The sequence below is a fragment of the Episyrphus balteatus genome, chromosome 1, assembly GCF_945859705.1.
Source record: "Episyrphus balteatus chromosome 1, idEpiBalt1.1, whole genome shotgun sequence".
Lineage (NCBI taxonomy): Eukaryota > Metazoa > Arthropoda > Insecta > Diptera > Syrphidae > Episyrphus > Episyrphus balteatus.
Genome location: NC_079134.1, coordinates 19056619 through 19074302, shown reverse-complemented (window position 1 = coordinate 19074302; position 17684 = coordinate 19056619). Strand labels below are relative to the sequence as shown.

The 17684-nt window shown below is 29.2% G+C and overlaps 1 protein-coding gene across 3 annotated transcripts in view; it reads left to right on the top strand.

Annotated features, from left to right (window-relative positions):
- The first annotated feature begins 3555 nt into the window (after nucleotides 1-3555).
- Nucleotides 3556-17684, top strand: part of LOC129906304 (mitochondrial carrier protein Rim2) — a 29705-nt gene continuing 15576 nt past the window's right edge. For 2 of the 3 annotated variants that reach the window (XM_055982005.1, XM_055982004.1), the window contains exon 1: nucleotides 3556-4461. In XM_055982005.1, coding sequence (XP_055837980.1) covers nucleotides 4415-4461 — 47 coding nt within the window. In that variant the 5' untranslated portion in view covers nucleotides 3556-4414. The remainder of the gene's footprint in view (nucleotides 4462-17684) is intronic. The other variant, XM_055982006.1, reaches the window with a different exon arrangement.

Here is a 17684-nt window from a genome sequence, read left to right as displayed (position 1 = left end):
ACTTCTAAATACCTACACACGTTATTATGAGAACTGTTACGTTTTCATAAGAAGGTGTGTATTATATCGAGCAGTCAGTAATGGATGTTTAAAATATTAAAATACCCCACTCTCAAATGCCTCTGACATTCTTCTTTAAAATGATAAGGTACATTTCATTTTAAGACTCAATTAACCCTCTGTTGGCACACTTCTTTTTTGCGAATTTGGTTTATACTTTTTCATAGCGCTAGAACTTTTTTCGGTCTCACTTTTTTATGGAGAATCATACATGAAATTGATGTAGAATTTTTCGAGGAAATCGAATACTGTATTTACAATTCCAAAAAAAATGTATTTTCACCCTTATAAAGACACTTTTCTGTGACCACTTTTCATTTTTGTCCTGCCAAATTCGCACCTGTGTGCCGACAGAGGGTTAAAAAATGAATTAAGAAGTGGGTTGAATCGGGCTGTCGTGAGTCGGGGTGTACAAAGTCGTGTTGTCCTGAGTCGGACTCTGCTTCTACTTCATTCCGATATTATAATATTTGAAGTAATTTTTTCATGTAAAATTGATATGTTTTTAAATGGTTCACAAAAATTCATCAAAAAATTAACTTAAATCGATTTTTTTAATTTCAACTTATTGGGCCATATTCATAGACACTGCCCAAGCTACTTCTAAGAAAGACTGAAGCTTATAGTGCGATTAGGTTGAGTTTAAGTTGCAAAACATTTTGCTAAAGTAATTTTCTGTTTTTTGAAACAGATTTTCTAAAGACCTACATAAATGACGATATTGCATGAAAATCATTTTATTTATATAAACTACTTTAATTTTAAAGGAGCTGGCAGCGCCTATTCAGATATTTTACGTTAATGGCAATGCTATTCAGTTTTTCGTTTTTATGTTTTAAGCGCCATCTGTGTATATTTTTTAGCTTTTGTTTATCACATGCAACAACCATTTTCATAAAATAAACTATGTATCTAAGGGAAATTTGTCTTCAATCAATTAGCAAGTAGCAGACCCACATTGGCGTTGCTCCAGGAGAATATTTTTTAGACGTGAGTGATAGAAAATCTGAAAAAATATTTTTGGCATTATTTAGATTGGTCTTTCGATGCTTTTTAAGTTTGTCAATGAACAATAATTGCTGCCCAACACGGTTATAAAAATATTAAGTATAACTTGCTACTTGGTTTTTTTCAAAATTACATAAAAAAAAACTATAATTGCAAAATGAGTATTAAAAAGTTCGCAATAGCTTAAAATAGCTAATGTCAACAAAATTGCAAAATATAATAACTAATGGTATTCATGAAACCACGTAAGCGTGGTAATCCTAGTTAAATGGTAAATCTGGTTAATGAGCTGTACAAATTTGTATGGAAAAACCTAAAGCCAGAACCATAATTGGCGGATGGAGTCGGAAGCTACTGTCAATTGTTGTTGTTTTCTTTGTATTTTCGACAAGTTTTCATCCGTCGAGTGCGGTTGCGAGCGCTGTTCCTCTCCGTTTTCATCCGACGATCCGACAATTATAATTCTGGCTTAAACCTAATATGGTAAACTTTCCCTCACAAAATTTAGCTATGTTTTATTATGCATGTGGCTCTACATTATTTCACCATACCAAAAACCAATTTAATAGCCAGTTTAAAGGCGAATAAATTTTATAGTCGTAAAATTCGACTATAAAATTTAACTAAGAGTTTAAACTTTCTCTTAAATTGGTTTTTGGTGTGGTGAAATATGTAGAATTCAGTAAAAAGTACAAAACTGATCGTTTTCAAACTTGATGGTGGTGGTGGTGTTTGGTGGTTTTCTGAGCGGAAAACATTTTAAAATGTTGCAGAAGGCTTACATTTTAGAAAAATAAATTTATCTATTATTTCATAAATAAAACTGCTCAGGAGAGAAAAAAAAATGTTTTCCTCAAGTCTAGTCTAAAGATGGCGCCCTAATTTATAGCTGACATTTTTTTCTCCATTTCTCATCGTACTTAATTAAAACAGACAATTAACGTGCTGTTGGAAACAAAAATATGATTTTATTGGCTGGAGCTGGGCACTGACAAATCGGTTGAATTTTTTGAATTAATTTTTTAGCTTGGCTAAATTTGGGAGAGAATATGGTAAGCGGAAAAAATGAAAATAAATAGAGATTTTTGTAATTTTATGATGGGAGAGAATTTATTTTGATCAAATGATTTTTTGTTACAATTATGCAAATAAAAGTATTCTCAAAACAATTTTTTTTATTGTTTGACAGTTTAACAATATCTAACTATCGTTCCTAAATGATTTGTAAAAAAACCAACAATTTCTAACAATGACACATCAAACATATCTTTTGACATAACAACCATAAGCCCTGTTACATTGGAGGTGATAGTCAACTTATAGTAATTGTTTTGGTTAAGCCTAGTACGCTGCTGAAGCGAAAAGAAATTTTCCATACAAAATTTCGTTAACGAAATATTGAACGAAAAATTTCGTTTTACTTTTCGTTTTTCAGTACGCAGCTCTGGCGGAAAATTGGAGAGTTTCCACTCATTTGTCACTTACTTTTTACTGTTCTGTGCATTTTTCTTGACTCCAAGAGTAGTGTTTGCGGTTTTATTTCTTGCTTTAAGGCTTGGCCACACCGGAGGGTATGCGGTAGAGGTACGGGTAGCGGTAACGATATTTGTATGAAAAAAATTACACATCTGAACGTGGATATGTCAATTTGGAATTTTTTTCATACAAGTACCGTTACCTCTACCCGTACCGCTACCGCATACCGTCCGGTGTGGCCAAGCCTTTAAAAATTATTTTCTGTTGATTTTTCTTGATTTTAAATTAATTTTGAATTTTTTTATTTTGACTTCGACAAAATACTCGATGATATTTTTCGTAAGCATTTTCGTTGTCGACTATGGAGACTTGAAAATTTTTTGTTTCACATCAGCAGCGTACTAGGCTTTAATCTTGTTCTATCATCTATTATCATGCTCTTCTTCCCGAGTAGATACGATTTGTATTGAATTCGTTAAAAGTGCGTTCCATTGAAAATCTCTAGTAAACTACTAGTAGTAGGTACTTTGCCACCTCCCAAAGGAACAGGGCTATTTTGGCTTCGACAGAATACTGAATGATATTTTTTCGTTATGGGGACTTTTCACGAGTCGATTTTTGCTGTGTGGCGAAGCTTTTCGATTCGTGTGAACGAATCGTGATCTTGCTTTTCATCAGGATCACGATTCACGAATAGTGATCATTGACATTATGTATTTTTATGCCATTTCTGTTTCTTTATTAATTGCGTTTTGGATATTCTGGATAAACTATTGTTTTATCACGCCATTCTATTCCATTCCTCATCTGAAAAAAATAAAGCAACACACTCTCTACGATTTGCTGCAAAAATTTTTTTTTTCACTACGCAATTAAAAATTTTCTGTCCCAAACCATAATTCTACCTATCTGGCAGTGCCTTTCTCCATTCAACTTCATTTCAACCATAAACTGACATTTCTGTTCAACCAACAAAAAAAACCCAACTTCAACCAAAAAATTTCTTCAACTCATTCGACATTTCTCATGAGAAATAGCACCAATCTGCACGTGAATCCCCAACAAACAGTTTTTAAAATATTTATAACTTTTTATTGTTTTTATTAAGAAAATAATATTGTGCGCTATATAAAAATATCGTGAATATTGATTGACCTTACAAATGAATTTTTAAATTGCAATCGTATTTAAGAAAAATTAAGAAAAACCACATCGAAAATAACAAAAAAAAAGAGAAACCATCAACGACTTCGACGAGTGAAAAAAAACACACATTTTCCCTCTTGTGTTTGCAAGTTCCTTTTTTTTTTTTTTTTTAATTAAACATCGAAAAATAAGCCAAAACATATATGAATTTTTATTAATATTTTGCTCAAATAACGGAATTAAATTGAATTGATAATTCCCTAAAGAAAAGAGAATAATCGAAACTCAAATTATTTACACCAGCGTCCCTTAAAAATTACATAATCCAACGAAATTCGGGAGAGAATTTGTCAAAATTTTGTACAAAAAAAAATATATTTAATTTTTGATTAAAATAAATAAAAAATATTTTAAGTTTTTCTTGTTTTGATTTGCGTTTGAAAAAACAAGTGAAAGAAAGAAAATTTTATCTTGGAATTTCTTGTCGTGAGCGGAGAATTATGTAGATTCAATCGTCGAGTGCACAAGTGCTCGCTGTTTCGCTCTTTTTTTTTGTTCTCGGGGGATTCTCTTGTATCCTCGTCATTCATGCAAAAATTGAGCTGAAATCGAATTAGTTTTATCAAAAATCATTCAATAAAATTTTGTTAAACCAACAAAAAGCAAATTAAGTTTAATAGAATCATCAAATCGGCAGAAGTTAAAAGACGACAACAAAAAAGACATGACCCAAAGAGAACGCGACACTATCATTCATTTGGTTGCTGGCGGGTAAGTGTGGAAAGTTTATTTTTTTTTGAATATTTCTTTTCTTATTCTGGTTTTTTGTGTTGTTTATTTTTGGCAAAAATACAATATTTTTTTGACTTAGAAACAGGAAAATTAGCCAAATGTTGTGAAGAACATGAAGAAAAAAAAATAAATAAAATATTGATAAGACCGTGGACGTCGTTGGTCGTCGTCTGTGAGTTTCGTATTTGCTTGGGTAGATATTCACAACAACAGACTATCTACATACATACCCTACTTTAATAACTACCCGTGAGCCGTGATATATACAAAAATAGGTACCCACTCTTTCGCACCTCGTTTTTTTTTTTTTTTATTTTACCTTGAATGAATATCGTCTACTTTTATATTGTCTACGCCTACGATTTGTAAGGTAACTAATAAGAATTTCTTCCATCTTTGCATCGTTAAATAGAGCTTTTTGTTTTGATGAAATGGAAAAAAATGAGTAGGCATTTCTACCTACAAACTACCTTTATTATAGTAAGCAAGTAAGCTTAAATAGTGAGTGGCTTCATCAACAAACAACAAATACCCTCTTGTCCCCGTATCTTTTTTGGGGTCGAAAACTTTTATGCAGTTCAAGTTCTTGTTATTTTTTTTTGTTTTTTTTTTTCATTTTTTTATGTTTTTGTTTTGAAGAGCTGTTTTGCTACTTTTTCTCTATCTCTTTTTTTGGATATACTTACTACAGCTACAGTAAAGTAACTGAGGTCAGTGATGAAAAAGTTTTTACTTTTTAATATTGCTATACTATAGTATTTAGTACTTTACAACATGGTTTATAAATGTATTTTCTAAACTTACGATTGATGCAATTGAGATGCATAAAGCTTCAAATCAATTTTAACCCTCTGTCGGCACATGGCACAGTGCGTTGACCAGTGGACAAAAATAAAAAAAATCAAGTCTATTATATGATGAAAAACTAGTGCTTCACATGTAGGGCTTATATTCAACAATAATAAAACACAGTTTTTCACTGCTTAAATATAAGATTCAAAAAGATAAGTGGTGTTTTTCATGATATTTTGATTATTCAAGCTAAGGTTCAAATTGATGTTTATCATTTTTACTTGCTCTATAGGGCAAGTATTGGTTTCGTGTAGAAAAAAAAAATCGAGGTTTTAATCAAAACCAACATTACGATGATGGAGAAGATCAAAAAAGTGGTTTTCGTCATGCCGTCCGTCGGTCTGTGCGTGTGTGCGTCTGTGCGTCTGTGCGTCCATCTGTACATCGAGCTAGGGCCTAAACGGGTGGATGGATTTGCTTGAAACTTGGTACAGATGATTTTTACGTAATTCCCTAGGTCCGTTTTTTTTAATTTTTTAATATCTCCAATTTAACGCATATCTCCCATATAACGTTTTCGAGGTATTTCAAATTTCTCGAAAACGGCTCTAACGATTTCGTTTAAATTTGGTGTGCGCAGTACTCTTATTGATTTCAACAAAACTGCGTTTTTAGTTTTTCTCAAAAAATGCCAAGAGCGGAAATATGGCGTTGCCGTTTTTCAAAAATTGACATGTTTTTTAAGTCCATATATTTCATCAAAGCATAGGTCAATTTTTTCAAAATTTACAGACATCATAGGTATTGAAGTGTAAAATGTAAAAAAAAATTAAAAAAAAAAGTTTTTCAAAAAATTTTTAAAAAATTGAATTTTTTTAACTTTCGATTTTTTTTTTTTGTTTTTATTTTTTTTTTTTCTTCACAAAATCTTAAATTTCCAATAGATATTTAAGATAAAGATGCTTTGAACTACAAGAGCAAGTACGTGCGACCCAGTCGTGCATTTTATTTTTAAGTGAAAACAAATGTTCTTGACTTTTTTTTTTGTTAATTATCAAAATGATTATCTGAAGATCAGGTGTGTATGTCAATTTGTTTTTGTAAAGTAAAATTAGTATTTAAAAAATATAACCAAAAAAAAGTCTGTTTTTTGTGACTCAAAAACTAAATTTATATCAGACTGTAACAAGCTGTAGCAGAATCTTGAATGCCACAAGGTTCCCTTATATTTCTACTTTCTTATCATGCTCACCTTTTTTGCTCATACTTGCTCATCTTCAAAATATGTATTTACATTTTTGTAGACTCATTTTCAGTACTAAAAAATAAGAACTTTTTCGAAAAATTGGCTTAAATTGTAAAATTTTCTAGCATAAAGGTGCTTTATGAGTTTATTTTAAGAAAACAAAATGCTGTGGATACTAAAGCGCCTTTCAAAATATTTTGTTCCAAAATATCGGGGAATTTAATTGCACTTTTGTCATTTTTTGGACAATTTTCTCATTTTGCCTGTAAAATTAGCTCTCATTCGATATTATTTAATTGTTTATTATTTTTTTGTGAAATTTATCATTACTTTGATGAAATATACCATAAATATGTGTTTCTGCAGGTTTTCTTATTCAAAAAAACACAAATTTTTTATATTCTGATTTTTGTCCAAATCCTCCATACACTCGACGCACTGTGCACGGGTGCGAATTTGGCAGGACAAAAATAAAAAGTCTTTATAAGGCTGAAAATACTTTTTTTTTGAATTGTGAATACAATATTTGAATTCCTCGGAAAATTCTACATCAATTTCATATATGATTCTCTATAAAATGGGAGACCGAAAAAAGTTCTAGCGACATGAAAAAGTATAAACCAAATTCGCAAAAAAGAGGTGTGCCTACAGAGGGTTAAAAGTACTACAATCACTTTAAGTTGTTAGGAGGTTTGTAATCATAAAAATTGTGAAACATCTGGTCTGGTTGTCAAAACATGGGCATGGAATCGGGAGTAGCCGCCATCGTGGAAAAGTTGTTGGTACAGTTTTTACTTGCTCTATAGGAGCGGTGACCATATTTCTGGAAGCCATTTTTTAAATGAGTTTTCATTTCTTTTTTTTTTATATCAAGATTTCCTAAACGATTTTATGGGAGCGTTTTTGTTGAAATCATTTAAGTCGTTTACGAAATCAGAAATCAAGAAAATGGTTTTCTAATAATGTCTGTTAATAACTTCTAAAAAAATTTTATTTAATCAAAATCGGGAGATATGGTTTATTAACATTTTATTTAAATGGTTTTGAAATTGTATGAACTTTAACACACATTTTAACATGTCCTTAAAAGTTTTGAAACTTATCTGGGTTCTTTACTCTTCCATATGTTGTTCTTGATTCGAAAACATTTTTCCTGGTGTACCAACCTAACAAACAGAAGCTGGAACTAAATAATTGACGAACATTTAAAAAAAAATAAAGCCTAGTCTAGAGGCAAAACGAAAATTTTCATACAAAACCAGCACAACGAAATTCTTACCTGTGCTAGAATATATGGAGAGTTTTTAATCGTTTTTTTTTTTACTTTGGAGACTTAGAAAAATTTTCGTTTTCCTTCAGCAGCGTACTAGAAAAATTTTAATTTTTCTTGTTTTCCGTACAAAGTATTTATATTGAATACAAAAATCAGAGAGTGTACAAATACGGGACAATCACTGGACAAATTACAAAATACGGGACACTTATACGTCCCGGGTTTCTTAAATAAATCCCGGGACAAGCTGTAGAAATACGGGACAGTCCCGGGTAAACCGGGACGGATGGTCACCGTATCTATAGGGCAAGTATTGGTTTCGTGTCGAAAAAAAAATTTGAATTGGTAGAGCAAGTACGTGCGACCCATTGGTTCATTTTATTATTAAATTATGTAGTTCCACTTTTGCTCATTTTAACGAAAATAGTCCTATGTTACTCACAATAAAATTGATATACAAATGAATTCCATGAGTTAATTAAATTCAATTTTATATTTGGTCAAAGTCTGGGTTTGTCTCGAAAGGTTATAGCAAAATGACATTTTTTTTAAATACCTACCTACATACCTGACGAACTTTTGATTTGGTTGGGTAATTCTTCAAAAATGAAGTTTACTCGAAGTTACTTAGATAAATATGTACATTTTCTATAATTCGCTTATTTGAGTAACTTACTCAAGTAAAGTGAAGAGTAATCCACGGCTTTTTTATTATATAAATGTAATCAAACAAAAAATCAGGAAAAAAAACGTATTTTTGGGTGATTTTTCTACATGTGAAATGAGAATTTTTATAAAGCATTAGGTATACGAGTAGGGAGTAGCTAGGTAATCAATCTGCCATGTGTTTATCATGTATATGAATAATTTAATTTTTCTGAAAATGCAATCAGGTTTCTGTTTTTTTGAATTGTAGTCCAATAAATAAGTTAGTCATCTTTCAAATTCAATTTTATTAACTAACCTTTTACTTCTTTTGGTACTTTTTGGAAGATTTTTCATTTTTAGCACCTATGATTGTGAAATAAATTATATTATCTTTATTCTGACAGCAAAAATCCTCAAAATATTCTAAGGTGTCATGTTATCATGGATGACAATGACAACTCACTCACAAGCAACATTTTGTTCCTCTCTCTTTTATGTCTGTTCTTTCTTTCCTCACTAAAAAAGGGAAAAATAAAACTATTTCACAATAATGGTTAATATTTACTACTAGAAACTTCTGGGACCTGTTCCAGATCAGAACTACCTACTATCTACATCTACATCCATTGTGCTTCTAGAAGCACTCTGCTTATAAAATATGCACTATTTTGACCATAAAAAGTATTTCCCAATGTTCAATGGAAATAAATTAATGATTTTTGAGGTCAGCGATGTAGTTGCACTGAAATAGAAGTCTGGTTGCTTTTAATAACTTCAACTTTATGGAAAATGTAAGTGAAAATTATGACATGAGTGAGAACATTAAAGACTGGATTAATGTTAAAGTAAGATTTCACGCTAACTTTATAAGACTGAAATAAATTAAACAAAATATAGACTTGGTGAAAACACCAAGTTGTTGTTCAAAGATGATGATGATGATGATATTCATAAAATATTCAGAAAAATCGCTCATTAAAAATTAAAAACAAAAAAAAAAAAAACCTAAGTTTTGGTGTCGTTTTTTTTATATCGCATTTATAAGTCTGAAATTTAATTACTGTTTTTTTATGCCAAAAAAAGTAATTTTATTGTTAATATTTCAGTAGACCAATGTACTAGCTATTCCTATCTACAGCAGAACTAAAATTTGAAACTCAAGCCTGGATATAAGCGCCACCTTAATTAATAAAAACATACAAATTCTTGAGTAACAAGATAGTACCCAGTTTAAAATAAATTGACCCATTAAATTAAGCTTACTTAGACCTTCAGAAAACCAGACAGATTGACGCAAAAACAAATAGACTACCAAATGTTTGAATGTTCTTCATAATCGTTAGTTATCTTATGTTTGATTGTTATCTAAAGCTCATAAAGATGTAATACACCCGTTATGAGTTATCTAAAGATATATACCGAGTACCGACAACAAGCAAAATGTGACACATTTTATTTATAAACACTTATTGCAATACATAATTAAGAAAAAAATTTGTTAAATTAATCAAATATTATCTACTAACAATGGAAAAAAAATCCTTAGGTGATATTTTTTGAAATTTTGTATTTTTCATACCTGTTGTAGAAAAATTCTTTAAGTTTGAATGTTTTTAAAAGAACAGTGTATCTGGTTAAAGCAAAAACATTGCTTATTAAAGCAAATATACCCAATTTGATACTTTAGTAGCGAATTTTCTTGCAACCCTGGTTATATATCTTCCTATCTTAGGTATTTCCAGTTTTTGTTTGCTACTACGTGCATTCAATAGCAATAAATCATAAAATAAGACGCAAAACAAACCTTAAGTTTGTTATTGGGTTGTATTTTGTTTTCTTCTTCTTTTTATGCAATATAAAAAAAAAATAACATTTTTACCGGCAAACTGCACCGGTTGAAAGTATATTGTGACTTTTAAAACAAAATCCAAACCTTGCGGCTCTACTTAACGCTCATTTTTTTTATTCAAACAACTTGGGTTGTAATTGAATAACGTGAAACGTAGTTTGTTTATATTTACTTGGATGTCAGGTTTTTCTAGTATAGAAGTATAGATAGACTGACTGAGTGTTCATTTTCATCGTCAACTGAATAATAATTGTGAACCTGGCGTTTGATTTTATTTTTTTTTTTGTATTTAAACTAGATTCTGCGCTCTAACCAAAAACGTAATTTGGGTTACAACAACAAAAAAAAATCAGTTGAATGAATAAAAACAAATCAATTAAGCTAACTTGAGTGAGATAGAATAGAATAGCCTATTATATGGCCTTATGGATGGACAATGAAATTCGTGAATAGACGTAATTTCTTTAAAGATTGATTTTATAGAATTTACTTACCTAGTCAAAGTGTATTTTCTTTCAATTAGCGTAGAGATAATTAGTTCCAGCTAGAGTTAATTACTTATGAAAGCAAAAATTAATTTACAATAATTGAAAAGCTAAATTAGTTTTAATTAAACTTGTAGCCGTCTGTACTTGATTATAAAATAGTAAAACGAAAGACATTGTTATGGGGGACTTTTATTATTTGCTAACTTTTCTACTTCCCATCCAGACTATTTCTCATATAATGTGCATTGTACACATAGAATGCAAATAAATTCTTACTTATTATGACTCGGCATTTAATTTAAAGTAAATAGAAATAAGTGATCTAAAGTGTGACAAGATGCAAATACGGAATGTTTGATTTTCTAACAAACTTATTTAAGATTTAGCTAGACAGTTTTTGTGTTTAAGAAGACAGGATTCGAAAACAAAGTTTAAAATTGTGTGTTTTTAAATTCATAAAATTTTATTTTTCTTTTTGTCTGTTCCTTGAGCATTAAATCAATTTCTTTTTGTCTATTCAATGCTCATTGCAAGAAGGAAGAATTTATACATTGGGTAGATTATTGTTCAGTTATTTGAGTCTTATAAAAATATAAGCCCCATCAATGACATATTTTGACCACATGTTGGCTTATTTTTATTTGTTACTTGATTTCCTATTTCTTTTTTTTTTTATTTGTTAAACATTATTTTTTATAAAAAAAAAGAAAGGCATAAATCATGACAGTGTTTTTAATGTGTGCATTAGGGATCATTTAAGTTGGTTAAAAAATAAACTCCATATCCAGACCGATTTTTTTTTTTTCATTCAGCTGCTGTCATTTTTGGGCTTCTAAATTTAATTTTTCGTAAGGAAAATATTACCAAGTGAAGCAGTTATTAATACTCTGGATTTTATATCTGCCTGCTATTCTGTGTTTAAATACTTCAACGAAAGCCTAGCTGACTCGCTTTGCGTTATATCGCAATATATAGCTAGTGTAAAGGGTGTGGTCGATATTAAAATTAATTTTTCATTTTAAACGCTTTAACCTTTTAAAATAGTACTTATCAGGTTCATCCAAAGATTAGTGCTTACTCCAGTGACAAAATATGTTGAGATTTTTATTAAAAATGAACTTTAAATAATGGTTCTAAAATACCTGTAATAAAGTTTTGATTATGCTGATTCATTAAATTGGCTAACTCATGTTATAGAAGATAAAAGTACAAAAGTAAGTAATACCTACAGCTTTTCTTTGCTTTACCAAGAACGTTTAAAGAATTCTAACACATTTTGAATTAAGAATTTAAATGTGTTCTTATTTCATTAATAATGATCTATGCACATTAGGGCGTTCGTTATTAAGAATAAAATTCCTAAATGGAAAAAATAATTTTTTAAGATTTTTATTTGACAATAGATGACACCCCAAGAGGATAAAAGTTTTTTCATATTTGAAAAAGTTATATACAATGTTGACTTATGAGGTCAATTTGTTTTAGATATAGCCTTAAAATAAAAATGTCGTTTTTAAGAAGTTAAAAAGCATCTTTCTAGGACCAGGGATTTAGTAAGGGCATGTATAGTTTTATTGTAGACAAGAACCTCATCAAACATTTTTACTTTAAGGCTATTAAAAAAAGGGCTCATAAGTCAACATATACATATGTACATACCTATTTCAAATGAGAAAAAACTTTAACCCTTTTGGGGCGCCATCTAGCGTCGAAATAAAAAACTGCACACATTATCGGATTTTTTTTTATTATTTTGAAATAGTTTTTCCACTTAGGAACTTGATTCTCGAAAAAAAAACCTTCTTAATTTTTGCACGAAAAAAATAAAAAATCATATACATATTGGTTATTCAACCGATTGCAATGAAAAATGGATTGACGAGACTGCTTTTATAAAATTGAAAAATAAGGAGCATCGTTAATTGCATTTCTGATATGGAAAAAGAAGCTTTGTTTACTTCGTGAGTTATTTCAGAATGTTTATGGTTAAGGTAAAACTTTCAAGTTTAATTTTTGTATATCTACCTACTTAAATAATTTTTATAAAACATTTTAATAGTCTTTTTTTTTTTAGTTTTCTGCTTTAACAACAATATTTGTTAGGAAAGTACTCCAAAAATTTGTTTTTCTTCTTGTATACCAGTGGCTCAGATCTTTAGCTAATTAGAAATGAAAGCTGAGTTAAACTTTATTTTATAAAAAATATTTAAAATGCGGTTGAAAAACTGACTAAAACATCTGCAAACATTTTGATTTTGTTTGTTTTAAAATATTGTTAAAATAGCTCATAAAATTCGATTGTAATATTTGAGTTACCATGGAAATACTCAAATATAGATATTTGTGTTAATTTCTTATTCAAACAATATTAAAGAATGAATGATACCTACCTTGAAATCAACTTCTGCAAAACAAGTGAGAAATTCTCAAGATATAATATTGCCGGTTACTCTAATTTGTTTTGGTTGGTAACAGGGGAATTTCAAAGAACTAACTAAATACATTTCTTATTAAATTTGTGATGCTAGCCCAATATACATATGTATGTACATAAATGTACATAAATAATGGAAATTTTTGGATTTCTAAAAAAAATCGCTCTCTCGGTTTTAATAATTGTGATTACTGAAAAAAGAGTAGGTACCCAAACATAAATAGGGACATCTATTGCTCAAGCTACAGTTTTTAAAATTCCTTAAACTTGTTGGTGAAGTGTTTTTTTATGTCTTTTGACCTTTAAGTAAAAATAAGTGAATCGCATTAAAGTTATCAAACAATAACTCAAGTTTCATCTTACAAAATTCTCATTCTTTAGTTACACTCAAGCCAATTACGTACTTATTCTTACATAACTTTAAAATGAAATAATCAATAAAAATTATTATATGGCATTAAGCGCAATAATTTATCATATTTTTTTATTCAGTAAAAAAAAGTAATCAGATCTTTGTATTTTTTCATTCAAAGTTTAAAATTCTACCAAGAAAAAAAAAAAAAAAACAAAACAAAAAAATTAAAACAGTACAACAACCACAACGAGACGACAACACGGTTGTTATTGAAGCAGTATTAGTTTTGTTGTTATTTTGTTGCTATTGCTGTTGTCTGTTATATTTATTGCGGCTTTTCAGAATCTCAAGTATTTGAAATGACCGGCTTAATGAACCCCCGCATAATATAAAGCCCCCAAACAAGTCTAAAAATAACTCAAGAGACCAATACAACTGAATAATTTATCTATTATAAGCATGTAGTTGATTCTTGTTTTTTTTTTTTGTTGTTCTTTTTCATTTTTCGTTTCGTTTTTATTTTTTGTTTTTTTCTTTATTTTCTGTTTTGTTTTGTTTTTTTTTATTTCATTTTATTTTTTTTCTTTATTTATTTTTTCGCATCGTATGAATTTCCCTCGATATAATGTTTTGAATTTCTTTTTACCAACCTATCTACTATCTTAATGCCTTCACTTGGTGACCTTACTTGCATTTGTATAGCAATAAGTTGTATAATGTTTTGGTAATTTTTTGGTTTTAAATTAATAGATGCTTGCTTTAATCTGCTTATGGTTAAGCTTTTGGTAGTGTTAAATAAAATATCTAAATGGTGTTTATTTAATTAATCGATTTCATTCTTTATATTAAGTTTTCTTAAGCTTTTTGCTAAATTTAAAAGTATAGAAAATAGTGCGGTGTTTATCCAAATTTATTTCACTTCTATTTTACTCCATCTAATATACCTATCCAAAAAAAAAGCGTTCCCGGAACACTTCTATAATTCCAAAAATGATTTTCAAATGGCTTTAATACATATCGTCGGTCTCATGAGAAAACCTCGTAACTCCCAAAATCAAAATTTAGTTGGGAAGAAACCCGCTGTGCAAAATTGAATTTAAGTTTATTTAGAGTTTTCGGAATGACCCCAAATTTTCTGGGTTGCTCCGCTGACATATTTTCTAAAGAATGGCATTCAAAAGTCATTTTTGAAAAAAAGTGGAGTTACGAGGTTTTCTTATGAGACCGACGATATTAAAGTCAATTGTTTTAAGGTATTAATATTATTTATATTTTTCTTGGATTTTTACATGTCTTACAATAAAAATTAAATAATATCGAAAGTGTCTTAAAATGTAGTATACATTTTCTTGAGATCTATCATAAGAAAATGAGTTGAATTGGAAAGTTCTCTTGTTGTTTTTTTTTTCAATTTTTTTTATATACATACGTAGTTTCTGAAAAGTGGTCAAAAATAACACAATGCACAATTCATTTCTATCAAAATAACAAACAAAATTATATTTATTTTACATTTTGTGAATTTTTCATTAGAATAACCTGACCGTGTTCATGTTTTTCTATTTCTCTATAAGTGGTATGTTTTCATGAAAAACACACATTATGATTAATCATCATTAATGCATTTCGCCAAATCACTTTTAAAATTTTTAATTAATTCAAAAGAAATAGATGGTTTTTATTGTTTGAATTGCTGAGTTGTTTATGTTTATTTCATTTTAGATATTGCGAGTTAAAATAATGGTTTTTATAAGAATTTTATTTAAAATAAACATGTTTTGATTGTTTTCAAAAACTATAGGTAAGGTACCTTACTTGTTATAATATTTATTAGGTACAAAACCAAATAGAAAATTCTATTTTAAGTATTTATATATATAAATATTTATGCATTCATATTGTTATTGAAATTAAAGGTTTAATTTAAATGAAAATAAATAAGACTGACAAACTTTATTTATACTTTTGCAATCAAGTCAAATAACCAAATTTGCAAATCAAATATTTAAGAGCATACAATTTTACATTTTTAGAGGTAACTCGACTATAAAAATAACCCATACCGGGAGCAAACAAACAAAAAACCAAGTTCCGGCAAACCAGTCAAGCATTTCTTTTCTTCATTCAACTTGAACCACCTTCTTCCAAAAATCATTCAAACTTTTTCAAATTTGAACAAAACAACTTCAACCACTGAAAAATACGTGAGTACCAAAATAAACTCCAAACCAAACAGCTGATGTTTGTTGTGAAGTTCAAAATGTAAACAAGAAAAACATGCCAACAATCACGTACGCACTTTTGGCTCTTGTACGCAACATTGTTTCCTTTTCCCTTATAATAATAATATTAAACATTCTCAAGGGTTGATGACGTCGATTTTAGGTTGTATCATAGAATTATGTAGGATGTCTTAAAATACCAAGGCAATTCGGGTGTATTTATATATTTACCAACCAAACGCCACTCATCCATCAGCAGCCGGTAAAAATAATTTTTTAATGAAAAGAGCTCAAAAAGAAGTTCGTTTTTTTTTGGGACAGAAATAAAAAGTACATAAAAGCAAATTTAGTGCATTATACTAAAAGTACTCAATTTTTTTGAATTTATTTTTATATCATGTAATTAATTTTTATTTCCCTACATGAATGCAGATTTTTAAAAATATATGTAGGTTTATTTAAACTTGTTTAGTATTTAATTTAAAATATTTTTTTAAAAAGTATAGGAACCAAGTCTTTTCAAAATGTATCTTAAACATTTTTGTGTGCTTTGAGATATAAAAATAAACTTTGACGTAGATATTTTAAGTTCAGGTACTACACTCATGCATTAGTAACAGTTTAATGTTTAAATTGTTATGAAATTTCTTCTGTTGTCAACACACTAAAGACGCACGACCGTGTATCGTCTTCGCGACGCTAATGTGACGTCAGTAGTTGTATTTTTAATTGGTATAAAATTGTTTTGTTTGCTGAGTTTTTATTTTTCTTTTATCATGCATATTGATATATCTGACGTTCAGATTATACTTGTTTAAATAAAATTCTTCCCAAAATATACATGTTCGGTTCGTTCTGTCGGTCTTTTTTGAAGACAAATCTGGGAAAATATTTATACAAAATGAATTTTGTTCAGATTCTGCAACAAATTAATTCAATTAATTTGATGAGAGATGTTTATGCTTGAGTTCAATCATCTTTTTGGGTAATTTATAATAATACACTTTTAAAACAAATGACTTACAGTTAAATTTAATCGTGTTTCTGAAAAATATAATGTAGGTACTTGAGAGAATTTTTATGACTGCTTCTTTTGATACGTTCTGTTTTTGAAGCTATACACCTGCATTGGTATCTAATTTATTATACCTTTCCTATCCGAGAAAGAGGAAATTTACTCTACAAAAAAAGTAAAAGTGAAAGGGCAAAGGAAACGAAATCATTTAAATGCTAATTTTTCTGACCAATATTGACTTTTTTGGTTGGAAAAATTCACTTTTAAACGAAATTTTGTTACGTGAACGGGAATTTTCAAAGTGATTGATGAGTGGTTTTTGGCATAGATATCCTTTTGTTCAGCAGGAGTAAACATGTACAAAACAACAAAGCCATCGATTAAACAGAAGACAATACCATAAAGAAAAAGAGCTTACATATAGTTTAAGATATCACTTCAAATTTATTGCAGCATACTGAGTAAAGTCTCGTCCCAGTATGGATTTGTGGAAAAGTTTTTGAATTTTGAAAATGTATTAAAAGCTGTCACATTACCTATCCATACCAAAAGAGTGTTTTAATTAGTATAACCGGAAAATCATTTCGGGAACGCTTCCATAACTCAAAAAGTATAATTAACCCTCTGTAGGCACACCTCTTTTTTGTGACGTGATAGGCACACGGGTGCGAATTTGGCTTCTACTTTTTCATGTCGCTAGAAATTTTTTATGTCTCATATTTTATAGAGAAAACAGATATGAAATTGATGTAGAATTTTCCGAGGAATTCGAATATTGTATTCACAATTTCAAAAAAAAACATATTCTCAACATCATTTAGAGACATTTTAACACCCACTTTTTTGAAAAATTGTTATTTTTCTATTTTTATGGTGCCAA